Here is a 27,890-nt window from a genome sequence, read left to right on the forward strand (position 1 = left end):
TAAGTGTAACACAGTAAAAGTGTTTTCAATAATGAAGCTATTTCTGCCAAGCTTTCCTCAGTGTCGAGCTTGGTTGTATTTGTCAGTCTTCAGATTCAGTATTTTGAGTTCAGAGGTTTATACAACATTCATGTCAGTTTCCTATGAACTCGGGAATTTGAATGTCCTGAGCAGTTTGTAGTCTGGAGCTGCTCATTGGGTGATGTTTGCCACTTTAGCAGCTACCCTGTCTATGTAGAGCATAGCAGTCAACCCAAAGATGTCCACTGTTTGCACAGGACCTGGCAGCAGAAGAGGAATGGGGCAGTTTATCCCAGTAGTTAGTGTTAACATAATCCAGGTCAGTCTGCCCTTGGTGGCCAGTGTCATCCTTCTTGCTCTTCCAGTCTAACATATTTAAATCTTGAGACCACATATGAACAAACGTGTGCAGCCACACATTCCTTCAATACCATTGTCTCCTTCTCTGCTGGGAAAAAGACTTTTAGTCTGAGCCCCTGTCTGAACCCTGCACAGCAGCAAACCCTGTCTGCATTGTGTGTTACTGTGTGCACACTCCTATGAAAAGGTTGCTACATCGACTGCAGTAAGAGATGAATAACAGTTGCCTGCAGAATGCTGACAACAGGGTAATGGAATAGATGTGATTCAGTTCCTCTTCCTCCCCACTGCCCTGTGCTCACCCCTGTGTTGGTGGGAGATGACAGATGAACTGAACTGAGGTGATGAATGCCTGAGGCATTAGGACAGTGAATGTATGCATCTGACAGATGATTTGGCCACTGAGAACCTCAGCCTTGTGCATTGTGAACACTGTGGACACTGGACAGAGGAGGCAAAGGTCTCACACCAGCTGCGACAGGATCTTCACCCCATGGAAAGAAAGATAAAACATATAAAAACATGTGTGCCACTTATTTTTTACCATGGTTGTCTTATTATTTTCAGATCATACCCCATTTCAGTAAAACTGTGGATGGTGATACCCCCTGATAAGAGTCACAGGTCAGTACAGTTTGTATCTGCCTTGGGCCATCACTCCAGTCCCTGGACTAGCTTTTAAAATAAACATAAATCTAAAGTAGACTCATTCATTCAACCACGGAATCTTCTCTAAAGTTAGCACTAGGATCCTCAGAGCCAGGGAAGGACAGGAGCCATGGGCACAGCACAGGTCCAACAGGACCAGATCTGAGATGACAGCCTGTGGATTTCTCCTCTGTGGGGATCCTACAATCCAGGGTTAGCTGGGGAAAGATGGGAAAGATGGGCAGAACTCCATGGAGGGCCCTGGAAGGAGGCAGGAGCTCAGGAGAGTTTAGTTCATCAGTGTAGCCCACAGTGTCCTGAGAGTAGAGCCATTGTTGTGTCTATTGTGACAAGAACATGAAAAACACTTCCTACTGGTGTCACTCTTGGGCATCAATGAGGACAGCAAAACAGGAAGCACTCACAGAAACAAGAATAGGCCCAGTCCTCCATACAAACTAAGAACATGAGAAATAAACACAGAAGACAACGTAAAGAACCACAGACTAGACAGCAGCCTGGGCTGCTCATAATCCCGGGGACAGGACAAGGCTCTGGCCATTCTGTGTCCCTGTGATCACAGACTCTCAGCATGTGCACCACAGTAATGAAGAGAGCAGAGCCAGGAGGAGACAGAGCTGGGGTGACCTCATTTTAGTTAACAGTGATCTCATCTGGGCACATCTTCACTTACACTCAGCTCCCACAGCCTCATCCTGTCCCTCCAGATACACACAGAATAGTGACACAGATTCTGGAAGGTTCTCCATCTGCCATTTATTTCCTCCACAAACTCTAAGTATTCTCAATTCCTTATTTACCTGTCAATCAACCCTCAGGTCAAGGATGTGAACAATCAAGTTCACATTCAGATTCTTATTCTCAATGTGGAAGTGAGGAGCTGCAGCTCAGGGCAGCATGAAGCTGACAGGATGCAGATGCCACCTAGACCAGAAGGTTGGCTGTGGAAGGGAACACAGGCAGTGCAGGGACAGGGCTCTGGTGTGCAGGGCAGACTGGGCCCCACAGTTCTTCACACTGAGCCCACAGGCTCACAGGAAACATCAGACACTGTTGTCTAAAGAGAACTGAGGGCTCTCGACATCACAGGAGAAAGAAACCTGAACACATTTTCTGTTACTCAGTCCACTCCAGGCTGCTGTCTTCATGCTAGAGAACAAGAGTCATGAGTGATCACTATGAAGACAACATTCCAACAACCCACCACTCACAGGGGATTCTGAGGTCCCTGAAACCCAATCATGTCCACATTTCCTCTTCCCAAACTGGATTCCTGGTGTCACCTTTACAATCTCAGTGAGACATATCAGACCTCTGGGAGCTTTCCCTGACTAGGATAAAACCAAACAAATGTATATGTAAATATACATTTATGTTTACATATGAATATGTATTTGTATATGTACATGTATTCATACCACTGTACAACTTAAGGCCCCAGAAGACTTCTCTGGAGGAGCTATTATGGATTCCCAGAGCTCCCAACATCCTAGCTTCACTCCAATGGCCCCAGGACAATCCCGCACCCTCACTAAAGTGGAACTGGAGCATAGTCCCCTTCTTTTCCACCCATGAGAAGAAAATCTGTGAGAGTTCAAGAAAGATCTTAACACTAGGAAGTTTCCAGAACTGACAGCAGACCCAGTTGCAGACAGCAGCAATGGATTGTGGCTGTGTTTCCCATTAATGAGCAGAGCACACTTCTAAAGGAGGCTGAGAGAAAACTCAGACCCTGTCCTTTCCTACCTGTGTTTCTCCTCCTCTTCATCACAAAAGCCACCACAGCTCCAATGATGGCCACAGCTCCAAGGACAACCAGAAAAGCAATGATCACCACGTTAGAATCAGTGGATGGAGGAGGCTCTGGGAAGGACAGGTGCAGGAAATAAAGGTCATGACCCCAGCTCTCAGCCCAGCTAAGTGTCTGCAGAAGGTTCCAGCTTTCCCTGACCCAAGCTCTGCACCCACACCCTCCTTACCCCATCTCAGGGTGAGGGGCTCAGACAGCCCCTCATGTTGCACATGGCATGTGTAATTCTGCTCCTTCCCAAGAGGCACCACCACAGATGCCCACTTCTGGAAGGTTCCATCCCCTGCAGGCCTGGTCTCCACAAGCTCCATGTCCTGGGTCAAGTCCTCCCCATTCAACTGCCAGGTCAGGGTCATGTCAGCAGGATAGAAGCCCAGCGCTCAGCACCTCAGGGTGACATCACTTTATGTTCTGGGATGATGGGCTACATTTGCTTTTGGGGATTCTGTTTGGAAGATTTAAGAAATTCTACAATTAACAAAGCAAATTGAAATCTACAGTAGGCACAGTTAAATCAATGATGACACTGAAATATGTGTCTGTTTGAATACTTCAACTTTCATTACACTAGTGACTAGTAGGTAGAACTGGTCCCCTGAGTACAGAACTGCACATGTTCCTGGGGGACTCAGAAGCTAAGAGGGAATCCACATGAGCCAGTGGGTCAACATGGCACGGGGGCTGCTGGTGAAGAAGGGGCGGAGGGTCCGGTGAGCTATGTGGGAACGCTGCTTCCCCCGTGCCGCCCCCGCCCCTCCCGGCAGAGGCCGTTTCCCTCCTGACCCCGCACTCACCCGTGCAGGTCTGGGTCGGAGCCAGGGCGGCCGCCAGCAGCCAGAGAAGCCTGCGTGGTGCTATCGCCCCCATCTGGGATCCAGGATGTCTGAGTCCCACGGGCTGCATGGACTTTATAACCAGTGCCCGCGAAGATGCTCATTGGTTCTTCAGGATCACGTTACCAGGAGAGACTTGCCAGCGCATCATCAGTGTCCCAGCAGAAGGACCTGACCCAGGTTAAGAGCAGAAGTGAAACTGGGGAGATGGGGAATCCCCAGCCCTGGGCTTCCCCACCCCTGACCTCACCGCCTGGAGACTAAGACTTTGCCTGTCCACAAAGGCACTGTGGACAAAGCACTGTTTTTCATGGTGTCTCTGAGTTCTGACCCAGAAGCTGTCTGGACTCCAGGAGAGACCCGCAGGCCAGACTCTCTGTGTCCTCTCCTCCACCCTTCCTTTTTCTTCTCCTCAGAAGTCAGACCCTGGAGTCTTCTAGAAGAAAAGCCACTTCTGAGAATATGATGGCAACACAAGCAGTTGGGGATGCAGAGGAGAGATGCTTCTTTTTAAAGCAGAGACTCTGTCCTGAAAGCCCCACATGATCCCCACAGACACCAGGCTGTGTTCACCTGCAGTGTTGAGCTCACACTGCCAAGGCTGAATGCAGGACTCTCACCTGTAAAGAGGAGACTCTGCCTCTTCCCTCAAAATCTGTCTTCTCAGCCTCAGACTTAGACTCAAACTCCTCGTGTATCTTCCCATATGAAGTCTTTCTAGTTCCAGATGGGTGTGTTTTATTTACAAGGATCTTCATTCCCAGTCCTGAGATTGATCGTGTAGACCTGAGTCATTGTCTCAGCACAGGAGACCCCCATGTCCACTGAAGAGAGATCCCTGTGGAGACTCCAGAGAGCAGGGCGCTGATCTCTGTCTACACTGCACTTGCCCTGTGTACACACATACAAGACACAGTTACTGTAATGACTCAGTCACAGTAGGAGAGCAACTGTCATCGACTATAACACAGAATAATGATGACAGAGATCCCTGTGGAGACTCCAGAGAGCAGGGCGCTGATCTCTGTCTACACTGCACTTGCCCTGTGTACACACATACAAGACACAGTTACTGTAATGACTCAGTCACAGTAGGAGAGCAACTGTCATCGACTATAACACAGAATAATGATGACAGTGTGGCAGAAGTTATGTAATCTCTGACCCTCTCACTCTCTGTCTGACCTTCACTCACACTTATGAGCTGAAGAAGTGAGGGACATGAATGTCACAGGTGTGGGGGACACCGGATGTGATCATCCTCAGGCCTGTGCAGTGTGGACACTGGAAGAAAGATGATTCTCATGCCAGAGAGTACACACTGGTGATGTGAGGTATCATCCCTGATCAGTAGTGTGAGGAAAGAGTAAATTTATACATTTTTTGATTCTGTGGATCTCTTCAAATCCAAGCCATATAGAATTGAATAGGAAAAAAGAGCAGAGATGGGCGGGGACTCCTGAGGAGAGTCACTCACCACACAGAGTGACAAATGTGCAAGAGCACAGGTGTGAACTCCAGTCACCTCCCCATGCAGGTCTCCACAGCAGCCCAGCAGCCCAGCAGCCTCACCAGGATTCAGCAGAACCTGTTTCTGGGAACCACTCTTATTAGGTGCTGTGAATATTTTCCCTGGGAACTTGATGCTCTTAGGTTTCATCCTGACCAACCTAAGGATGCTGTTGGGGTCAGGCAGCTCCACAGAAAGGATCTGTCTCTATTTCTTTTCTTCTTCTTTTATTCTGTTTTGAAACAAGGTGTGTCTGCACAGCTCTGGCTGTCCTGGAACTTACTATGTAAACCAAGCTGGCCTTGAACTCACAGAGATACATCTGCCTTTGCATCCGGAGTGCTGGGTATCTTAGTTTGGGTTTCATTGTTGTGAAGAAACATCATGAGCAAGGCAACACTTCTAAGAGAAACATGTAATAGGGGTTTGCTTACAGTTTCAGGAATTTAGTTCATTATAACAGGAAGCATGCCGGTGTGCAGGTGGACATGGTGCTGGAGGAGCAGAGACTTCTACATTTTTATCCAAAGGCAGCCAGGAAGAGGCTCTCATTCCACACTGGGCAGAGCATGAGCATGGAGACCTCAGAGCCCAACCATACATTTCCTCCAACAAGGACTCGCCTCCTGATAGAGCCACTCCTTGTGGGCTAAGGTTTCAAACACTTGAGTCTGTTGGGGCCACCTGTTCAGTCCACCACACTGAGATTGAAGGTATGTGTCACTGCACTGCCGTTAGTTAGTTTTTAATGGGTATGATAAGACACTGTGACCAAGGCAACTTATAAAAGAATGTGTTTAATCTGTTCTCTAGTCTCAGAGGATTTGAGTCCATGATGGCAGAGGAGAGGTGTGGTGGAGGAACAGCTGAGAGCTCAGGACTTGATTTGCAAGCAAAAGGCTGAGACACTGGAAATAGTTGAAGTCTGTTAAAACCTCAGTGCCTAGCTGGGCAGTGGTGGCAAATGCCTTTAATCCCAGCACTTGGGAGGCAGAGGCAGGTGGATTTCTGAGTTCAAGGCCAGCCTAGTCTACAGAGTGAGTTCCAGGACAGCCAGGGCTACACAGAGAAACCCTGTCTCAAACAAAACAAAACAAAACAAAACAAAACAAAACAAAACAAAACAAAAAACAACAAACAAACAAAAAACCCTCAGTGTCCAACCCAGTGGCACACAACCTCCAACAAGCCACACAGCATGCTGGGAATCAGCTGTGTGGTCTCCTTATGTAAACATTCCAACAGTGGCTGGAGAGATGGCTCAGCAGCTGAGAGCACTTGTTGCTGTTACAGAGGATCCAGGGTGAGTTCCATCCGCACATGGCGGCTGTCAACCATCTGTAACGTTTGTTCCATGGACCCAATGGTTGTGTACCTATACTCATCAAAAATACATCTAAAAAACAAATTTTAAAAATATGATTTGAAAAATACCCCCTCTCTTTCTCTTACACATCTAGAGTGTGAGGTCAGGGGCTGAGGGCTCAGGGCTCTTTAGACAACACTGTATCACCAGGCAATGAAGCCAGCTCTGGAGCAATACAGGAATAGACCACTAGAATACACTGTACTGAAAGACAATTTGCAAAAAAATAAAAAATAAAATTAAACTAGAAATAAAAAGTATATTTCATTTTATGGACCTACTGTGCAAAGTGGATCACAGTCTCATCACTGGAGGAAGACACAGTGTGTCCTCATCTTTGCACTTGAAAGGTTGTTTTTTATTCCAGATGAACAAGATAAATTCCATTCAAATGTTTGAATGCTAATTTATAACAGTCCATGAAATCCCAACATCCAGAGTGTTCCTGCAGAGAAAGTTGTCCCCTTTCCCCATCTTTCCTCCCACTGCAGACCCTCCAGAGTCTCACCTGTTGAAGAGAAAAGAGAAGCATCACAGTCTTGGGCAACAGCGCCACCTTGTGGAGGCAACAGGGAGCAATGAGTTTGAGCCCACAGAGCTGAGGGTAAAGGGGATCCAGGCTGGCTGAGCTGCCCCAGGGCCTCCTTCCTGTCTGCACTTCTCCAGGGGTCTCAGGTCTCATGCTGCCCTGCTCTCATCAAACTTACATCCAGAAGAACTTTCTATGTTTTTCCACTCGTGGGAAAGCCTACATGAAGACATGGAAGAAGGAAGGGCTTGCTCTTTGTCTGCTTGCTCTTGCTGCATCTGTGGGACATTCCTGCTTGCCCTCCTTGCTCTGAGTAATGACAGCAGACTTACATTTATTTATGAATGCCTAGGCTTTATGCTAGGCCTGTTCCCAGCTATCTCATATTCAGTTATCCCATTTATACTATTCTAGTTCTGTCATGTGGCTGGTCACCTCTCCTCAGTTTCACACATCCGGCTTCCTCAGAGTCTGGATGGTGAATCCCCCATGCTTCTCTCTTCCCAGAGTTCTTCTCTCTGACCAGAATCCTGCCTTCTACTCTCCTTTGTACATAGGCCTTTTATCACTCTAAAGGTGCTTTAGGTAGGCAAGGTAGGACAGAGACTCATCTTCACACAGTGTACATCAACATTACTTCAACATTGCCCCCTTTAGTCCTAAAAAATGCTCTTTCTCTGACATCATAAACTATATGCAATGAGAACAAGTATAAAAACTTAACTTGCGGGCTGGAGAGATGGCTCAATGTTTAAGAGCAGTGACTGCTCTTCTAGAGGTTCTGAGTTCCATTCCCAGCAACCACATGGTGGCTCACAACCATCTGTAACGGGATCCGATGCCCTCCTGTGGTGTGTCTGAAGACAGCTATAATGTGCGCATCATATATGTGTGTATGTGAGTGTGTGTATAATAAAGAACTAAAATCTTTTTTAAAAAACTTAACTTTAAAAAATTAGGAATTTAATTAATTAGGAATCCCTAATTCTTTATTAAGAATTATTATGGGCTGTTGGAATGGCTAAGAATTATTATTAATTCTTTAGTTATTTAATTATTTATTTAATTAGGAAGAATTAATTTTTAAAATTGAGTTTAATCAAGTTATAATATAAAAGTATAAGAATTACATTCATAATGTCTGGTTCATTTGTGTTTAGGAACCATTGAGAAATTACTCTATTATCTATCCTATGAATCCAAAGTTCTAGCTATCTTATTAGTTCAATGTTCTGTGCCTAATTACCTTTGTAATGTATCTTGAAATTATCCACCTAAAATAAATCTTCCTAGACCTAAATATTTCTCTTAGATCCTAAATATCTTAAGCTTAGTATGAGACTGTAACTCTCTCATCTTCTCCTGCATCAGGGACCTGAGAAGGATAAATATTCCCTGAGAAAACAGGAAGTGCAGAGCAAGCAGCTTCCAAAGCTACAGAAATGGCAGAGATCACTGGCTGCCTGGACCAAGTCACCCAAGATTCTGCTTCAATGTTAGGGCATACATCTTCAGGCCACTGGCCCAGTAAATGACAGACTTTTTTGTGAAGCAGGAATATTGAAGGACTTCCCCAACTTGTCTTGGCAAAGCTCACCAGTCAGCTTCCTCTGTGTCCTGCTTGTCACTGTTAGGACAGCATGCTGTCTGCAGCTGAAGCAAGGGCAGGTGTTTGGCTGGTGTCTAGCTTTGCCACATTTGAAGCAAACTCCATATGGAGGTTCTTCACTGCCCGTCATCCTCTCTGAAGTAAAATGGGGGTTGTCTTAGGGCATTACTGCTGTGAACAGACACCATGACCAAGGCAAGTCTTATAAATGACAACATTTAAGTGAGGCTGAATTATAGATTCAGAGGTTCAGTCCATTATCATCAAGGCAGGAACATGGCAGCATGCAGTCAGGCATGGTGTAGGCAGAGCCTGGAGTTCTACATCTTCATCTGAATGCTGCTAGCAGAATACTGACTTCCAGGCAACTAGGATGAGGGTCTTATAGGCTGCACACACAGTGACACACCTACTCTAACAGGGCCACACCTTCTGACAGTGCCTCTCCCTGGTCTGAGCATATGCAAACCATCACATTTCACTCCATGGCCCCCATAGGCTTGTTCAAACATGAGTCTATGGGGCCATACCTAAACATACCATAATGCAAAATACATTTAGTCTAACTTGAAAAGTCCCTGTATTCTATAGCAGTCTCAACAGTGTTAAAAGTCCAAAGTTCACAGTCTCTTCTGAGATTCATCCAATCACTTAATTGTAATCCCCAAAGCAAGACAGGAAACCAGCTGCGCAAACCCCAAACTCTGCATCTCTATGTCTGATGTCAAAGTGGTCTTCAGATCTCCAACTCCTCTTTTTCATCTTTGTTGACTGCAACAAACTTCTTTCACCTGGGCTGGTTCCACTCCCTGTTAGCAGCTTTTCTCAGCAGATAGACCAGGGCTCTAGCATCTTGAACATCTTGGGGTCTCCAAGGCAGCTTCAGTGTTATAGCTTCTCCTTTTAATGTCTGAGATCCACACATGATCTTCTGGGCTCCTCCAAAGGTCTAGCATCCAGCTCTGCCCTCTGTAGAACTCTAAGCTCAGGTTGATCTGTTCCACTGCTGCTGCTGTTCTTGGTGATCATCCTATGATACTGGCATCTCCAATACGCTGGGGTCTTCTGCTGCAAGTAGGCTTCACCAACAGCCTCTCATAGGCTCTCTTCATGGTGCCAAGCCTCAAATCCTTTGCATGAAGCCTTCAGTCCTAGGGTGTCAACTGCAACTGGGGCTGCACCTTCACCAAAGGCCTCTCACAGTGCTAAGCCTCAGCCGTTCACGACACCTTCATCCCTTCAACACCAGGATGCCTGGGTGACTCTTACACATTACCAAGTATAGCTGCAGCAGAAGGTACAACCCTGACTATCTCGGGAACACAGCTTTTTGTGCTCTCAGAAAACACTTTGTAGAAGATTTCACTGCAGTTATGCTGGTCTCTACATAATCACTACTAGTTTCTTAACTCCAGTTAATCAACATGAATTGTCCCAGTAGTTCCTTCTATTCTGGGCTCAAAAGCAAGAGCCACGTGATCACAGCTGCCAAGTTCTGCTGCTTGCTGGGGATGAAACATGGCCCCTTGTTCTATCACATTTATCATCAGCTTTCTGTTTTCCTATTTCTTCTCTACCTAAGCTAGGCTGTCCTGGAACTTGCCTTGTAGATTGACCTTGAACTCAAGAGATCTACATGCCTGTCTCCAGGGATTAAAGGTGTGGGCCACCAAACCTGGATATAACTTTTTTTTTTTTTTAAACCTAGAATTGCTCTGTTCTAGGCTGGCCTTGAACTCAGAGATTTGCTTGTCTTTGCTTGCTGAGATTAAACAATTGTAGTACTGAGCTTAGGTCTAAATTAACTGTGTGAAATCTTTCCATGTCTTTACTCCCTTATTTTTGCCACAAGGTCAAAACTCCCTTAATTCAATTTAATATTCTTGAACACAGGAGTCAGCTTCATTTCAGTTCCTGGGGCCCCTTTAATATTGGAACCATATATTTTATATTATTCCTTTCTCACCTTGCCTCGCTTGTTTAAAATGATCCTCATGAGATTTAACCAGAGAAGAAAGTCTATGATGGGCATTTCTGAGACGTCCTTTGTCAATGTAATTAATCCAAGTCTCTTTACCTTAGCCTCAGGCAGACTCTTCCAACAAGAGAAAAAAGTAACCACATTCTTCACCAAAATACCACAGAAACAGTCTCTAGGTCACATACTGAAATTCTCCACTGAAACCCCTTGGGCCAGGTCTGCACAATTCAAATCACTCTCAGTAAGAAAGTCTTCCATAATCCTACTAGGTTAGCCCATTAAGCCCCATTTAAAACATTTAAAACATTCCACTGCTTTCCAAATCCAAAGTCCCCAAATCCACATTCTTCCAAACAAAAGCATGGTCAGGCCTATCACAGAAATACCCCCAGTCACTGGTACCAATTTCTGTCTTAGTTAGGGTTTTACTGCTGTGAATAGACACCATGACCAAGGCAAATCTTATAAATGACAACATTTAATTGGGTCTGACTTACAGGTTCAGAGGTTCAGTCCATTATCAAGGAAGGAACATGGTGGCATCCAGGCAGGCATGAGAGCTGAGAGTTCTACATCTTCATCTGAAGGCTGCTAGCAGAATACTGACTTCCAAGCAGCTAGGATGAGAGTCTTAAAGCCCACACTCACAGTGACACACCTACTCCAACAGGGCCACACCTTCTAATAGGGCCTCTCCCTGGGTGAGCAGAGGGAAACCTTCACAGGGGTGCTGCCAGGCACAGTCCTGTCTCATTGTTGTGGAAAGCCTCCTGTTAATAAAACATTTTTAAATGCCATATCCTGTAGATCTCGGAGATTTTCAAAGACCACCTATCTCTCCACAGTATATCAGAATAGGCAGATGTCACTTGTTTCCAGCTATCTACTATCTGTTCAACTTTGGAAACAGCTACAAGAGGCCAAAGAAAGCTTAGTTTTGTAATTAACATAACTAGTACCTGACATGTCCATGAATTTGGTTGACTGACTACCCACTTGCATTTCTTAATTATCTTGAATTCTTTGCAATAGTGACTTTCAAGGACTAGAACTTTGCATTACATTATAAAATGAGTCACATAGGTACAATACTGTAAACAAGAGATGAAGCACATATACAGTATGTTGTAGCAAATATAAGCATAAATTCCTCTCAATATACAAAAATCCAAACCAATGTAAAATATTTGAGACTAGACTCTTTAGTCTAAATTATATCCAACAATCTACCCTTTTATCCTCTTATTCCAGTGTGACTTTAATTTTTTCAAATCCTATTTTTAATGATGGTTCTTAAAAACATTAACTTTCCTTGTAACCCACCACACACCAGAAATAGTGGAAAAGAAAGAATACAGGGGGTTGGGAGGATAAGTGGACCTGTTTAGAAAGGTTCTTCGGAGCAACTCCCATCTGTGTTGTCTGGAAATCAGCAGTTCAGTTCACAGGTCAGCAGTGGCAGCTCCATCCACTCACAAACGCCTCATGGATACACCAGCAGTCTGGTTTGATAGACTCTGGTTTGCCACATCTGTGACACAATCTAGCAGAGACAGCCAAGCCTTGGCTCCAGTCAGCAGGAGGGCCCAACAGGAACAGCAGGAGAAGTTCTCAGCTGTGCCTCTCTCAGAAAAGGGAAGATCAGTGAAGAGGCAAGACCCACAAGTGTTGCACAGCCAGCAGTACCAGGAAGCCAAGCTCTGTCCCTGTCACTCCATGGAGTCCTGTTTAAACCCTCCAAACATCACGTGATCTCCACGGGTCTTGCCTCAGCACAAGCATTCAATCAGCCTGAGTCCTTGGAGGTAGCAGCAGACTGCAGCACACCTCCAGAAGGTTTTTGGTGCGCTTCTCTCTATGACACTCCGGCAAATGAAGTTCAACTACACAATGTAAGGCAGACCAATATAAGTGTGTCCTTACCAAAGAATCCTTCATCCCCTGTCCTTTCATGTGCTTGCTTTAGCAGAACATCCTCTCTCCTGCTTCAGCAAAATGTTCCTTCACGAATCAGGCTTAGCCTTTCACACCTGTATCCACTTTAATATTTCACATGTCTGCATGAGCAAAACACCATCCAACCAACGTTATAAAGAATCCTTAGTTTCTACTTCAGCCCAGGAAGGTTGGCTGAGGAAGGGAACATAGGGCAGTGCAGCCACAGGGTTGTGGTGTGCAGGGCAGACTGGGCTCCACAGTTCTTTACATTGAGCCCATAAAATCACAGGGAACATCAAACACCATCTGTCACTCAGTCCACGCCAGGCTGCTGTCTTCATGCTAGAGAATGAGAGTCAAGACCATCAATGTGAAGAAAACATTCCAACAACCACGAATCACTCACAGGAGATTCTGGGACCTCCTGAAACCCAATCATGTCCACATTGCCCCTCCCCAATCAGGCCCCAGAGTGTCACCTTTACAATCTGGGGAACATATCAGAGGTCTGGGAGTTGTCCCTGTATAGGGTAAAACAAAACATGCACACAAAAACACACACACACACACACACACACACACACACACACATATCAAGGTACAGCACAGGCCCCCAGAGATTTCTCTAAAGAAGCTATCATGGGTTACCAGAACTCCCCACCATCTCAAGCTTCACTCTAATCACCTCAGGACAATCCGGCCCCCACACTTACCTGGAGCCAGAGCATAGACTCCTCCTGTTCCACCTGTGAGAAGGAAAGCTGTGAGAGTTCAAGGAAGAGTCAAACTCTAGGAAGTTTCCAGAACTGAGAGAGGACCCACACTGGAGACAGTAGCAATGTGGGGTGTGGGTGTGTTTCCCATTAATGAGCAGAGCACACTTCTAAAGGAAGCTGAGAGAAAACACAGATCCTGCCCTGTCCTACCTGTGTTTCTCTTTCTCTTCATCAAAAAAGCCATCACACCCCCAATGATGGCCACAGCTCCAAGGACAACCAGAACAGCAATGATCCCCATGTAAGAGTCAGTGGATGGAGGAGGCTCTGGGAAGGACAGGGACAGGAAATGAAGGTGAGAGTCATGACCCCAGCTCTCAGCCCTGACCAGCTCAGGGTCTGCAGAAGGCTCCAGCTTTCCCTGACCCCAGCTCTGTACCCACACCCTCCTTACCCCATCTCAGGGTGAGGGGCTCAGGCAGCCCCTCATGTTGCACATGGCATGTGTAACTCTGCTCGTTCCCAAGAGGCACCACCACAGATGCCCACTTCTGGAAGGTTCCATCCCCTGAAGGCCTGGTCTCCACAAGCTCCATGTCCTGGGTCAGGTCCTCCCCATTCAACTGCCAGGTCAAGGTGATGTCAGCAGGGTAGAAGCCCAGGGCCCAGCACCTCAGAGTGACTTCACCTTCAGATCTGGGGTGATGGGTCACATGTGCCTTTGGGGGATCTGTGTAGAAGATGTAAGCCATTCCACAATTAACAAGACAAACTGAAAACTGTAGAAGACACAGTTAAATCAATGATGACACTGAACTATGTGTCTGTCTGACACTTCAACTGTCATTGCACTAGTGACCTGCAGGTGGAGCTGGTCACCTCATGACAGAACTGCACATTTTCCTGGGGACTCAGGAGCTAAGAGGGAATCACACATGCCCATGCGCCAACATGGCCGTCCTTGTGTGATGTTCTATAGCATGAAATAGGTAGTCATGGCATGGACAATGGAATGCAAAATAAGTAACTTTATGTGTTTGAGTTCATGTCTAAATTATAAATTATGGTCATGTGCTACTGGTAGGTTGCCACCACTGAAACTCAACCACTGTGGTCATCTTGCTGACCAGCATAGCTGTCAGTCCAAGTGAACAGCCATCACAAAGTATGTAGCAGAAATGTAGTGAATCTCTGACACTCAGCCAGAGAAAATGATTCCCTGGCCCTGCCTATGGGGTGACAAGATACATTACACAGGATCCCTGGAGTGTGCTGTGGACCCCAGTGCAGCACTCACTGGAACTCAGAGGGCTCACAGGGTGTGTGGATCTTCCCTCTCATTCCAGCCCTGGATTGCAGAAGACCCTGTCTCCCAGAGAGTCCAATTCCTGATTCACTTGGGAGAGCACTGTAACTTGTGGGGGCAGAGGAAGAGCAGGAGGGATCTGGATGTTTAGTTCTGACTGGAAACAATGTAAGCTCACAAGAATCTCTCCTTTAATGAGAACCCTGATTTAACTTGTCTAATTATCCAGATTAGCAGTTTCCACTGGCACCTGTGGAGACTGATACAAATGATAATAAAAGGGCATAGAGAAACAGGATCACTCCAGTGCAGACAAAAACTGACTAGAAACAAAATAATGCCTTCAAAAAAAAGGTAAATAAAAAAGAAAGGAAGGAAGGAAGGAAGGAAGGAAGGAAGGAAGAAAGAAAGAAAGAAAGAAAGAAAGAAAGAAAAGGGAAAACAAAAGAGAAAAAAAGAAAAAAATCCACAGTTTATATTCCTCCAGGGTACCCCATAAGGGCTCCTGTGACCATGCAGCACTGTAGGAATAGATGGAATTGGGTTGTTGAAGGGATGCAAACCCCACAGAGAGCAGGGATCTGCGAGAATGTATTATTTGGAAAGTTCTAGAAACTGGAGAACCAGCCTTTGTGTAGAGGAGTCCATGTCTCCCATCAGGTAAAGGAGACTTCCAGTCCTGAGGTGTAAGGGTTGACACACTCAGCTACACAGGAGTCAGTGTCCACAGACAGTGGGTGTGGGCAGAAAACCAGGCCCGGGAGAAGCCATGGCTGACAACAGGGATCCACTATTATTATATTATGAAATTCTCTCCCTCCCTCCTGAGACAGACTGGGGACTGTCCAGGGAGAAGGCTGAGACCTGGGAGAGTCAGTGCAGTGACTGTGATGAGGGTCAGGAGACCAGGGACACTCTCTCCCCTCTGAGACAGGGGCATGACCCCAGCTGAGGGTTTCTTCTTCCCCAGGACTGAGCCCCAGCCCGAGGGCAAAGGGAGGAGCTGCCCGGGGCCCCAGAACCTGTGCTCAGCAGCGTCTCCTTCCCGAGCTCCAGGTATCTGAGGAGCGACTCCACGCACTCGCCCTCCAGGTAGGCCCTGTGTATCTCTGCTTCAGCAGTCTGCTCCCACTTGCGTCGGGTGATTTGTGCTGCCATGTCCGCCGCCGTCCACGTTTTCAGGTCTTTGTTCAGGGCGATGTAATCGCGGCCATCGTAGGCGAGCTGCATGTACCCGCGGAGGAGCCTCCCGTCCGACCCCACGTCACAGCCATACATGTGCTGGACCGCATGAGAACCTGCGGGACCTTGTGTTCAGCCCAGTCCAACAGCCCCGGCTCCGCCCTCCCCCAGACTCTTCCAAACTGGAAGGGAAACCGGTTCCGGGTTGGTTCTGCTACTGAACCTTGGACCTGTGACCTGGGATTTCTGCAGCCCCTGTGTCGGACGGGACTTGGAAGAGTCGTGATCTCCGACCTGGGGTCACTCACCGTCCTCGCTCTGGTTGTAGTAGCGGAAGAGGGTCCTCAGGCTCACTCGGAAAATCTTCTCTGCGTTCTTGGCTCTCCGTGTGTTCCGGTCCCAATACTCCGGCCCCTCCTGCTCCACCCACGGCTCGCGCGGCTCATATCTTGGATTCTCCGAGTCGCTGTCGAAGCACAGGAACTGCGTGTCGTCCACGTAGCCGACAGAGATGAACCGTGGTTTCCCGAGGCCGGGCCGGGACACAAAGGTCTCAAAATACAGCAGCGAGTGTGAGCCTGGGGGCGGCTCGCGGTGAGACCCCGACCTCCTCCTGGGACCCCGAGCCGGTCAGCAGGCCAGGAGAAAGCAGGGCGCAGGGCTCCGGATGCGGGTGGAGAAGGGGCAGAGGGTGGGGTGGGCTTCCCTGGTGCCGCCCCCGCTCCTCCCCGCAGAGCCCGTTTCCCTCCCGACCCCGCACTCACCCGCGCGGGTCTGGGTCAGGGCCAGGGCAGCCGCCAGCAGCAGGATCAGTGTGCGCGGCGCCATCGCCCCCAACTGAGATCCGGTGTGTCTGAGTCCCTAGGGCTGCATGGACTCTTAACCAGTGCCAGAGGTGACACTGATTGGTTCCCCGGATTTGCTTCACACAATGGGGGTGAGAACTCCCAGCATGTCGTCAGTGTCTGGGCAGAAGAACCTGACCCAGTAGGAGCAGAAGTGAAACTGGGGAGATGGGGAATCCCCAGCCCTGGGCTTCCCCACCCCTGACCTCACTGCCTGGAGACTAAGACTTTGCCCAAACCCTGTGCTGTGTACAGAGAGCTGTTTGTCATGGTGTCTCTGAGTTCTGACCAAAAGCTGTCTGGACACCAGGAGAGACCTGCAGGCCAGACTCTCTGTGTCCTCTCTTTCATCCTTTCTCCTCCTTCTCTTCAGAAGTGAGACCCTGGAGTCTTCTAGAAGAAAGGACATTTCTGGAAATACAATGGTGACACAAGTGGTTGAGGATACAGTGGAGAGATGCTTCTCCTTAAAGCAGAAGCTCTGGCCTGCAAGTCCCACAGGGACCCCACAGAGACCAGGCTCTGTTCATCTGGAGAGAGTGGCTCACACTTCCAGGCCTGAGTGACTCTCATCTGTAAAGAGGAGGCTTTGCCTCTTCCCTCAGGATCCTGTCTCCTTAACCTTGGACTGAGACTCAGACTCCTCCTGTTTCCTCACAGATGAAATATCTGTAGCTCCAGGTGGGTGTGTTTTACAAAGATCCCCATTCCTAGTCCTGGGTTTTTCCATGTGGACCTTTGTCTTAGCAAAGCAGACCCCCTTGTCCACTGGAATGAAACCCCTGTGGAGACCACAGACAGCAGGCATTGGTCCTTGTCTACAGTGCACTTGCCCTGTGTCTGCACTACCATGGTACAGTTGCTTTAGTGACTCAGTCACTGTAGGAGAGAAACTGTAACTATAACACAGAATAATGATGATAGTGTGGTAGAAGTTATGTAATCTCTGACCCTCTCACTCTCTCTCTGACCTTCACTCACACTATGAGCTGAAGAGGTGAGGGACATGAATGTCACAGCTGTGTGGGAGAATGGATCTGATAACCGAGTTGGCTCCACAGTTCCTCAGGCCTGTGCAGTGTGGACACTGGAAGAAAGATGATTCTCATGCCAGAGAGTACACACTGGTGATGTGAGGTATCAGCCCTGATCAGCAGTGTGGGGAAAGATTAAATTTATACAGGTTTTGATTGTGTGGAGTTTGACCTGACCTCTTCTCTGTTTCCCTGGGAACTTAATGCTCTTAGGTTTCACCCTGACTAACCTAAGGATGCAGCTGGCCTTAGGCAGCTCCACAGAAAGCATCTGTCTCTGTTACTTTGCTTCTTATTTTAGTCTGTTTTGAGACAAGGTCTGTCTGCATGGCTCTGGCTGTCTTGGAACTCACCATGTAGACAAGGCTGGCCTTGAACTCACAGAGTTCCACCTGAATCCTGAATGCTGCATCTCTGCATCCTGAATGCTGGGATTAAAGACCTGTGTCATCACACCTGACTTCAGTGACATTTTAATGACTATGATAAGACACTGTGACCCACAGCAACTTATAAATATGTTTAATCTGTTCTCTAGTCTCAGAGGGTTTGAGTCCAAGATGGCAGAGGAAAGGTGTGGTGGAGGAACAGTGGGAGCTCACACCTCTATCTGCACACCAAGGGAGAGACACTGGGAACAGTGGGAGTGCCCCATCGCCCACCCCTCCCAGCAGGGATTTACTGGCCTGCTATCCTGAGGTCACAGTTCAGTGGAGGCAGCCAGATCCCTGCACCCACACTGGTTCTTGGTCTCTTCTGAGTGTCCTGAGGCACAGGTCTTGGTCACATGTTGTCTTATTACCTCTGCATTCGAGAGTTGTAGGCATAGTTCACAGTGTTCAAGGCACATGTAGTGGTCTATGCACATAGTGATACATTTCTGCTCCAAGTTATCCAAAATGCCCCAGGATTCCAGATGCATTTCCTGAAACACCTGTCAATCATTTTCTTCACCAGGTCCTATGCATTGGCTATTAAAAAGAAAAAGACAATTAGATAACATTATAACATGACTGCAGCCAGTGCTGAGGCTGAAGCAGCTTTATTTTTCTCCAGCCTGCTTTTATATCATCACAGGTACATCCAAAAACACATGGTCAGTTCTTAGGTCAAAGCCAAAGGAATCAAGCAAATTAGTAAGCCAAGAGATGACACAAGGTAATAATTAAGCAAATTAGTAAGCAAAGCTCCATGGTCACTGTTTCTAATGTTCTTACCTGAGCCTACATAGTTGTCTGAGCCCAGTGACAAATGCCAAATTCCTAGAAGTGGCACCAAGGCTCTCAATACCATGGCCTCCTTCTGTGTATTTCAGGCCACATTCCTTACACTTGGCCTTGGCATTCATGTTGGCATGGCAACCGCACCATCTCAGTTCCCAGCAGTGGGTTTAGGACCAATGATGTGCCACTCCAGAGTCTTCACAAACAAGATGTGGGCTGATCTCCCACACAGATGCTTTCAGAGTCTCATTTGTGGAATTCCCACAGGGGCAGCCATAACCATGGCATTGGTCCTGTCTTTTTGACTCCAGCTTGCAAGGACACCTGAGAGTGAGCTTCCATGACTCCCTGCTTTTGCCTGTGTTCCAACCACAAGGATGCTGACCCAGGATCCTGGGAAGCCATGGGCAGGACTATTCCGCGCCCCCTCCGAGTCCCCTTCGCCCGCGAAAGAGACACGTGAGGCAGTGTTCGGGTAGTTACTACAACAAGGCTTTATTCTTGTATCAGCAGAAGCAGAAGACCCCAAGCCCGGGAAAGGCACTGCTATATGTACCCTAGAGTGGTGTGTTCACTTATGATTGGCTGTTCACTCATCACCCCCTATTACGCCCCGGGATGGGCAGTGGCGTGGCGCGCTTTTGCCTTTTGCACCTGCGCAGTTAGTTGTTTACTTGTGGGAGCACAGGATGCCCGTGCCATCTTGTAATGGCGAATGCTGTCACGCTCACCTCGGCTCCTAACATCTCCCCCTTTCAATTTTATTAAGATGGAACAGCCTTTTGTCTATCAAGCGCGGCACCAACTCAGTGAGGGAAAGCAGAGGCCTGATACCTTGTGCAAAATGAGATATTGTAGTGGGTTTCTTCTCTTGTCGTCGTGCAATGAGTAATACTTCCCATACCCATCTCGATGCCTTTTTGTTGGGGAAAGGGAGCCTCCACTCTGGAGTGCCCGTCGGCCGTCCGTGCACAGAGAGGAGGTTTTGGCATCAAACCTTTGTGCAATCAGGCATACTTTTGGGAAATCTATCCACACTCGTGGAACATTCCCTGTCGAGTACCCACTCACAAACACCTCTAAATATTCAAGTACCACAGTTATTCAGGCAAGGGCTGGCTAGACTTAGACCTCTCATCGACCCAGTGCAATGGGCTGAACCCTTGGGGTGCATCGACTGAGGGTCTCAGTCATCAGAAACTTTCTTAGCATTGATAGCCAAATTTCAGGGGAAGATCCTTGCTCAAGCCTATGAGTGCTTGGGCAATAGCAACCTTGTCACGTTTTTGTTGGGCTCTGAGCTTGCAGACCAACCATAACATGAACACTAATCCACAACATAGGGCTGCACCAAACAGACCTATCCCCACCCTTTAAGAAAGAAAGAAAAGGCAGAGGTAAGCCAAGAAGTAAAATCGCCAGGGGTAACAGGGTCCACTCATGTTCCATTAAGGCTCAAAATCCGGATCTGCAATCGCTGCTGTATCTGGTCCAGCTCCTTAGTCCAATTCCCTTGTAAATAAGCAGAAAGATTATGGCTTTGAATAAATGTATCATTCATAAATCTCAGAGGTGTAATACATAGATGTGGGGCTGCTGACACGCAGCTCATTTGAACCACATCTGTGAGTTGTTCTACATGGGCTTGGAGCAAATCAACTCTCTGATTGACCAACAGAATGTCTGATGCCAAGTGTGCATCCACTTTCTGTAGAGTGGTCAAAGCCTCAGAAGTCTTTTCTGAAATTTGATTAACAACAGTAGCTGCTGTAACTTGATTAGCCAAGGCTATGCCGGCTGTCACAGCTATAGCTGCAGAGATGGTAATAGCAGTGATAATGGCTGCGGTTATATCAAAATCTCTCTTCTGTCGAAATAAAATCAAGGTTCCAGACGTCTGAACGGGGATAGGGATCCATAGTGGTATACTGGCTATTAGGGCCTGCTTATAGACAAGAGCAGACCGGCATTGGGACATAAAGCAAGTTACATAGGTAGAAGTATTTAAGGAGTTGTTGGATAAGATGAAAAGAAATGGAGGATACACACAAACTGGAGTGAGGCACTACAGTTAAGGGTATAGGAGAAATACTGTTTAGCAGAAGCAGCACCTTTTAAGAAGGCAAGGGCATAGGTTTTGGAAAAGCAGATAGGATAGCCATCTAAATTCACTATATATACTAGGAACCCAATTTAGGAGAGTCCAAATGAGAACTGAGAGCGTCTGTAGATGAATCCTTCGGGGGGTCATTTTCAGGAACCACGAGTCGCCGCGTCAGTCACTCTGGCAGCCAAAATGGGATGTCTTCTTCCTGTGGAAAAACACAAACCACTCCCCTGGATCTTATTAAAATAGGATCCGGGCCTTTCCATTGACCAGTCAAAACATCTTTCCATTTTATCATTTCTTTTGGCCTAGTTGGTTCCAGGCAATGGCGATCAGCTGCCATGTTGCCCCGACTGTCCAAATTCAAAAAGTTGAGAGTAAAAAGTGCCAGAGAAACAGTAACCCGTGGCACCGTGGGCAGAGCTTCCTCAACTTCTCCTTTTTGTTTTATCAAATAAGTTTTAAGGGTACGATGAGCACGCTCAATGATGCCCTGTCCCTGAGGGTTGTAAGGAAGACCCGTCAGGTGTGTCACCTCCATTTGGCGACAAAAATAGTTGAAATTTTTGAGAAGTGTAGGCTGGTCCATTGTCAGTTTTAAGGATTTTAGGCTTTCCCCAGGCACTTCAAGGCTCGAGACAATGTTGAATAACATGGGCCGCCTTTTCTCTGGTCAATGGAGAGGCAAACATAACTCCAGAACAGGTATCAATGGAGACATGCAAATATTGTAATTTGCCAAAGGATGGGATGTGAGTAACATCCATTTGCCAGATCTGTAATGGCCTAATTCCCCGAGGGTTAATTCCGGTATGGGGAACAGGTAGGAATTGACAGCAATTTTGGCATTGAGTCACGATATCTTTAGCCTCCTTTCTAGTGATGTTAAATCGACATCATAGCGTCTCAGCTGTCACATGAAACCTTTTATGAAAGGCTTTAGCCAAATCCAATTTTGGCGAAAGGGCAATTGCAATCAACTTTGTGGCTCGATCTGCCAGGTCATTTCCACGGGACATAAGTCCCGGTAAGCCTGAGTGAGCCCTAATATGAGTTATAAAGACAGGGAATCTTCGCTCAGCCAGGGCAAGCTGAATCTTTTGAAAAACTTCTACAAGTCTGCTAGATGTCTTAATTAACCCAGCAACTTCTAATGCTTTTACTGCATTAACCACATAGAAGGAATCTGAAACAATATTTAAGGGACCTGGAAAGATTTCCAGAACCTCTGACACCACTAGGCATTCCACAATTTGAGGTGAGGTTTCATGGTATTGTTTGGATGTAACCTTATCATTAACCACATAGGCACCCACTCCTGTTTTTAACCCGTCTGTATAAACTACCATTCCATCTGGGAGTGGCTCCTGAGACACAATATGTGGAAATATGATAGCTTGAGTTAAGGCAAATTGTAAGATGGGATGCTTAGGATAATGATTATCTATTTGACCATTGAAGGAAGTAACCAGCACTGCCCAAACATCAGAGGTCGCCATTAATATTTGGACTTGATGGGCAGTATAAGGCACTATCAAAACCTTAGGCTCCCTTCCAAAATGGGTAATGGCTGCTTTTAGTCCACGAAGGGCAAGCTGAGCGACTGAATCTGGATACCTTTCAATAATCTTTGTGGGAGAAGCATTGGGATGAATCCATAACAAAGGCCCTTCTTGCCATAATACAGCGGTGGGTAAGCATCTAGTTTTAAAAACACATAAGTCAAAGGTTTTGGTTTCATCTATGTGTTTCAACTGGGCATCTTGTAAAGCATTTTCTACTACTTGTAGAGCACGGCTCGCAGCCGGTGTTAAGGCCCTTGGTGAGGAAATATGAGCATCCCCTTCCAAAATATCAAATAAAGGTTTCAGCTCGGTCGAGGGAATTTTTAAAAATGGTCTTAACCAATTTATATCACCTAATAATTTCTGAAAATCATTCGAAGTATGTAAATGGTCTCTACGAATCTCCAATTTCTGAGGAATTATCTTTTCTGGATAGATAACCGTCCCTAAAAAGGAGCCAATTTCTGAAAATTGAACTTTCTCAGTAGCAACATGCAGACCCCACTGTTCCAAGGTGTTTAATAATAAGGGGTATGAGGTCTGTAAAGTACTTAAATCCTTATGACACATAATAATGTCATCTATGTAATGGGCCAGTAGCAGAGAGGGAAATTGTCTCTTAATTGGCTCGAGGGCCATTTGTACATACAGCTGACATATAGTGGGGCTGTTGGCCATGCCCTGAGGCAGAACTTTCCACTGATATCTTTTATCAGGTTCAAAATAGTAGGTAGTGTAAATGCAAATCTTGGTCTATCTTTGAACACAAAGGAATTGAGAAAAAACAATCTTTAATATCTATAATTATGATTTTCCACTGTTTAGGCAAGGCAGAGAGTAAAGGCAAGCCTCATTGCACAGAGCCAAATAGTCGCATCTGTGCATTGATGGCTCTTAAATCATGTAAAAGTCTCCACTTTCCGGATTTCTTTTTAATGACAAATATGGGTGTATTCCAGGGAGAGGTAGAAGGTTCTAGATGACCGAACTGCACTTGTTCTTTAATTAGTTTTGTAGCAGCTTCCAATTTTTCAGAGGATAGGGACCACTGAGGAACCCACACGGCCTCCTCTGTGAGCCAGGGTATGGGCATAGAACCCTCAATGGCAACTAGGGAAAACCCAGGCCTCGTCTTCCTGTGTTTGATTCTTGTGAGACGGGATCTAACCTTCCTTGTTTGTTCCTGCCAAGACCCTTCCCTTCTTTGAATCCCATTCTCTTTATAATGTTTATAGCTTGTGGGGAGTACTCACTGGTCAGAACTAGCCCTAGGTCTTGTAAGATGTCTCTTCCCCAGAGATTGACAGGGAGAGGAGGCACATAAGGTATAAAACTTCCTGCTTGACCTTCTGGTGCCTGCCAAGTCAACGAGCAAGAACTGACTGCGGGGTTGGCCTCATATCCCAATCCTTGTAGGGAGTGGGACGATCGTGTAACTGGCCATGCCTTAGGCCACCAATTAGAAGAAATAATACTTTTATCCACTCCCGAGTCCAGAATTCCAGTAAAGTTCTTCCCCTCTATTGCTAGCTGTAAGGTGGGTCTAGTTTTAAGGTCAACCACCAGATGAGCGAAGTCAGTTCCTGAGGAACCAAGCCTGTGAGCACCTCTAAGCTTCTCGGTGGATGGAAAACAATCATGCAAGCTTGGAAGGACAACCAATTGAGCAATCCTGTCCCCAGGGGAGATGGAGAATACGCCTTGTGGGCTAGAACAGAGAACTTGAAGTTCTCCGGTATAATCCTGGTCTATTACACCGGGGTGTACCACGCGCACTTTTAAAGTAAGAGAGGAGTGGCCTAAAATAAGGCCGACACTTCCCCCTGGCAGGGGGCCTCTATAATCAACCGGGATCGGCTGCACCCCCATGTGTGGCATTAGTAGGACTCGGGAGGTGGAACGGAGGTCCATTCCTGCGGAACCCCTTGTGGCTCTGCAGCGAAAAGAGTCCCCTGAGTGTTCAGCAGTGTCCCATATCTTTTGGGGCCCTGGGATCTTGGGCCCGTATATCCGTTTTTTGAAAAATTTTCTTCCTTAATGGCTGAGGGATTTGGAGGGAGGATCTGACCTCTTATATCTCTAACAGAGCGGCAATCCCGAGCCAGATGATAGCCCTTTCCACACCTGGTGCACAGTTTTGATGGTATTTGATTATTTGGGCACTCTTTCTTCATATGTCCCGCCTTCCCACAGGCAAAGCATCAGGCCATATGTTTTGAAGGGAATTTCCATGATTCTGACCCTTAAGGAAGACTTCAGCCATTTCTAAGTTTGCCGCTGCAAGTCCGGCATTAGTAAGGGGACCTCCCAAGCCGCAACAGACTCTTAACCAGTCTTGTAGCCCCTTGGCTCTCCGAGGAGCTATGGCTGCACGGCATTCAGCTGTGGCATTTTCAAAGATCATCTGTTCAATTAATGGCATTGCTTGCTCTGGTTCCCCAAAGATTCTGCTAGCTGCCTCAGTCATGAGGGCCACAAAGTCAGAGAAGGACTCACTGGTCCCCTGAGTTATTTTGGACAAATAAAGATTACTGCTTTCCTTCCTAGGGAGAGACTTCCATGCCTTTATTGCAGCTGATGCTATCTGTGCGTAGACCTGCCCGGGATGAGTGGTCTGGTTGTTCGTGTATACGCCAACTCCAGCCAGCATGTCAAAAGTCCATAATTGTTGTCCCTCAGTGTTTGCATTAATCCTGGCTTGTGCTTGCAGTGCCTCGTGCCACAAGGCCTTCCACTCTAGGTATTGGCCCATATTGTTAAGTACCGCCTTCACTGTGTCCTGCCAGTCTCCTGGCATCATAGCAGCTGCAGTTAACCTCTCCACTTGGGATACAGTAAAATTAGCCCCAATTCCATATGCGTGTACTGCCTCAGCTAATTCTTTGACCTGCCTATACTCTACTGGGACACGAACACGGGCTCCCTCTGCCCCTTCAAAGACCGGAAATGCCAGCTGTAGCTGTCTCTGATCTCCTGGGCTGAGAAATGAATTAGAGACGCTGCCCAGGGCATAGGCCGGAGGCAAGGGCAGGGCCGAGGGACTCAAGGTCTTTCTTAGTCTTATCTCAGAACGGTTATTTTTTGCATAGGCGGCTGCCTCCTCCTCTAGGCTTTCTTCTTCGGAGCTGCTAAGGTCTATGGCGGCAAGCTCCTTAATGGGGTATAGGAGGGTCCTTTTGACCTCCACTCTCTCTTCACCAGCCGGTGAAGGGTCCTTAACCTTAACAGGCCCTGCAGTGGCCCCTGTTCCTTTTGAGTACTCTTTTCTTTGACCAGGCTCCTTGGCCTATCTCTGTTGCCCAGGCTTTTTTGCCTGCTTCTCCTTTCCAGGCTCCTTGGCCCTATCTTTTTCCCCAGGCTCCTTGGCCTGATGCCGGCTAACACGCTCTGTTTCTGATACACTGGAGTGGACCTCTCCTGAAACCTCTTGACTTGCACTAATAGCTGTGCTGCGAGCTGGATCCCCACAACACAAATAAGCTAAAAGCAAAAGCAACACAAGCAAGAGGCCAACTAGTGCAGTGGTGGCAATGGGTTAGAATCCGCCCGCAATGAAGGCTTCCACCTCAAACATATCTCTCAGAGATGTACCTTGATCCTGTAGTCTTTTAACATGCCCCGAATCTTGGGGGGTTTCCGTGGTGCCTTGAAATTCCCGGGTTTCGGCACCAGATATTCCGCGCCCCCTCCGAGTCCCCTTCGCCCTCAAAAGAGACATGTGAGGCAGTGTTTGGGTAGTTACTACAACGAGGCTTTATTCTTGTATCAGCAGAAGCAGAAGACCCCAAGCCCAGGAAAGGCACTGCTATATGTACCCTAGAGTGGTGTGTTCACTTCTGATTGGCTGTTCACTCATCACCCCATATTACGCCCCGAGATGGGCAGTGACTTGGCGCGCTTTTGCCTTTTGCAAAACTAACTAACTGCGCAGTTAGTTGTTTACTTGTGGGAGCACAGGATGCCCGTGCCATCTTGTAATGGCGACTGTTGTCACGCTCACCGCGGCTCCTAACACAGGACAAAGCACTGAGCCTGTCTTTCCCCTGACAGTGAGTCCATATTGCCTTCTGCCTCAGAGCTGCTGTTTGTCCTCCATAATCAATCCATTTGCACAGAGTCCAGCTGTGGCTTACATAGGCCCTAGAAGGCTGCTGTTTGTTCTGAAAACCTTATAGAGAAACAGGCTGTTGGAGTCCTTGCAGACAGGCCCTGAAATGCAGTGGAGGGGTGACACACATGGCACTGTTGTCCCTTCAGACTCAACAGTGCTGAGCACTGGGACAACCCTTCTGTACCCTCACTGTCTGGTGTGCCATGTTTGCGCAGTCCTGCTCAGGTCCATCAGTCAGGATTCATGTGGCTTTCACTCTCTCACCCTGACCTGTGCCTCTGCTCCATGTCATCACTGCAGTGGGGACTTGCTTAGGTGTCCCTGGTGGCAGGCAGAAAGGCAGTGGTCTGAGAAAAGGAGCGAGATGTTCCTTCCTGTGGAATGCGATCCTTGTCTCCCACTCTCAGCTCTCCAACGCTATCCTTTTTATTTTATATTTTAATATTTACTTTGTATGTTTGACTGGAGCCCTTGATAATCAGAAGGGGTGCCAGACCCCCTGGGGCTGGAGGTATGGGTGTTTGTGAGACAGCATGTGGGTGCTGAGAACCCAACCCAGTCCTCTATAAGAGCAGCAAGTGCTCTGAATCACTGAGCCAGCTCTCCAGATTCTCCAAATTACTCTGTAAATAATTATCTTATTGTGAGTAAACAGAGTCAGTATTTTGTTTGAGAAATCAATTCAGAATCAAACAACAGTGTGAAGTGTGGATCTTTTTACACTTCACGTTTCTCATGTCCTCTTCTTGCCGTTTTGTTAGAAGATCACTGGATTTTTCTTGTCTTCTTTATTTAACCATGTTTTTGGCTGAAATATATGCATACATAAATAATTTAAAAATAATCAAGAAAAAGCAACTGTTATGTCTAATGTCTTCAGATATTATGGACACTCAGGCTTGCTATCAGAGACCCTACAAATATACTTTAAAGCTTTCAGAAATATTTATGAATTTTATTTTCTGCATGTGAGCGTGTGTTTTGCCTGCGTGTAGGTGTGTGCAGCACATGGTGCCTGCTGCCCTTGGAGGTCAGAGAAGGCACCAGGAGCTGTACAGGTCAACATTAGCAGCCTTGTAGTGCTTCTCCAGGGCAAGGGAAGAACCTGAGGTGAGCTGCAGGAGAGGGTGGTGTCTGCAGGGAGCAGAGTGAGGCCCTTGTGCACCTCTGTCTTA

At 47.1% G+C, this 27,890-nt stretch overlaps 1 protein-coding gene and 1 long non-coding RNA gene across 3 annotated transcripts in view; one reads left to right on the forward strand and one right to left on the reverse strand.

The window, feature by feature from the left end:
- Nucleotides 1–1,781: 1,781 nt before the first annotated feature.
- LOC117724209 (H-2 class I histocompatibility antigen, L-D alpha chain-like) lies at nucleotides 1,782–18,189 on the reverse strand. Of its 2 annotated transcripts, XM_076916850.1 has the most exons (10): nucleotides 16,595–17,069; nucleotides 16,139–16,408; nucleotides 15,671–15,946; nucleotides 13,797–14,072; nucleotides 13,553–13,669; nucleotides 13,340–13,372; nucleotides 12,069–12,968; nucleotides 11,186–11,458; nucleotides 7,078–7,125; nucleotides 4,695–6,599 (listed from the first exon to the last, which is right to left on the reverse strand). In XM_076916850.1, exons 1-7 carry the CDS (start codon nucleotides 16,656–16,658, stop codon nucleotides 12,964–12,966), a joined length of 1,041 nt encoding a protein of 346 aa, XP_076772965.1. In that variant the 5' UTR covers nucleotides 16,659–17,069; the 3' UTR covers nucleotides 4,695–6,599; nucleotides 7,078–7,125; nucleotides 11,186–11,458; nucleotides 12,069–12,963. The 2 variants fall into 2 exon arrangements, with proteins under 2 accessions (XP_076772966.1, XP_076772965.1); XM_076916851.1 differs by lacking the exons at nucleotides 4,695–6,599; nucleotides 7,078–7,125; nucleotides 11,186–11,458; ... (1 more) ...; nucleotides 13,340–13,372; nucleotides 13,553–13,669 and adding an exon at nucleotides 1,782–2,913 and having other exon boundaries at nucleotides 13,788–14,072; nucleotides 16,595–18,189.
- LOC143435256 (uncharacterized) overlaps nucleotides 17,217–27,890 on the forward strand; it is a 35,968-nt gene continuing 25,294 nt past the window's right edge. Inside the window, exon 1 of the long non-coding RNA XR_013105392.1 lies at nucleotides 17,217–17,356. This is a non-coding gene — a long non-coding RNA (uncharacterized LOC143435256). The remainder of the gene's footprint in view (nucleotides 17,357–27,890) is intronic.

This window comes from Arvicanthis niloticus, chromosome 20 (genome assembly GCF_011762505.2).
Source record: "Arvicanthis niloticus isolate mArvNil1 chromosome 20, mArvNil1.pat.X, whole genome shotgun sequence".
NCBI lineage: Eukaryota > Metazoa > Chordata > Mammalia > Rodentia > Muridae > Arvicanthis > Arvicanthis niloticus.

What these genes read in the sequence shown, in the direction of transcription:
- LOC117724209 (XM_076916851.1), bottom strand. Translation starts at nt 16,658, where the DNA reads ATGGCGCCGCGCACACTGATCCTGCTGCTGGCGGCTGCCCTGGCCCTG. An exon ending in CCTGACCCAGACCCGCGCGG is followed by an intron (nt 16,409 to 16,594) that starts GTGAGTGCGGGG and finishes AGCCGCCCCCAG; the next exon opens with GCTCACACTCGCTGCTGTAT. An exon ending in CCTGAGATGGGGTAAGGAGG is followed by an intron (nt 2,914 to 13,787) that starts GTGTGGGTACAG and finishes TGTCCTTCCCAG; the next exon opens with AGCCTCCTCCATCCACTGAT.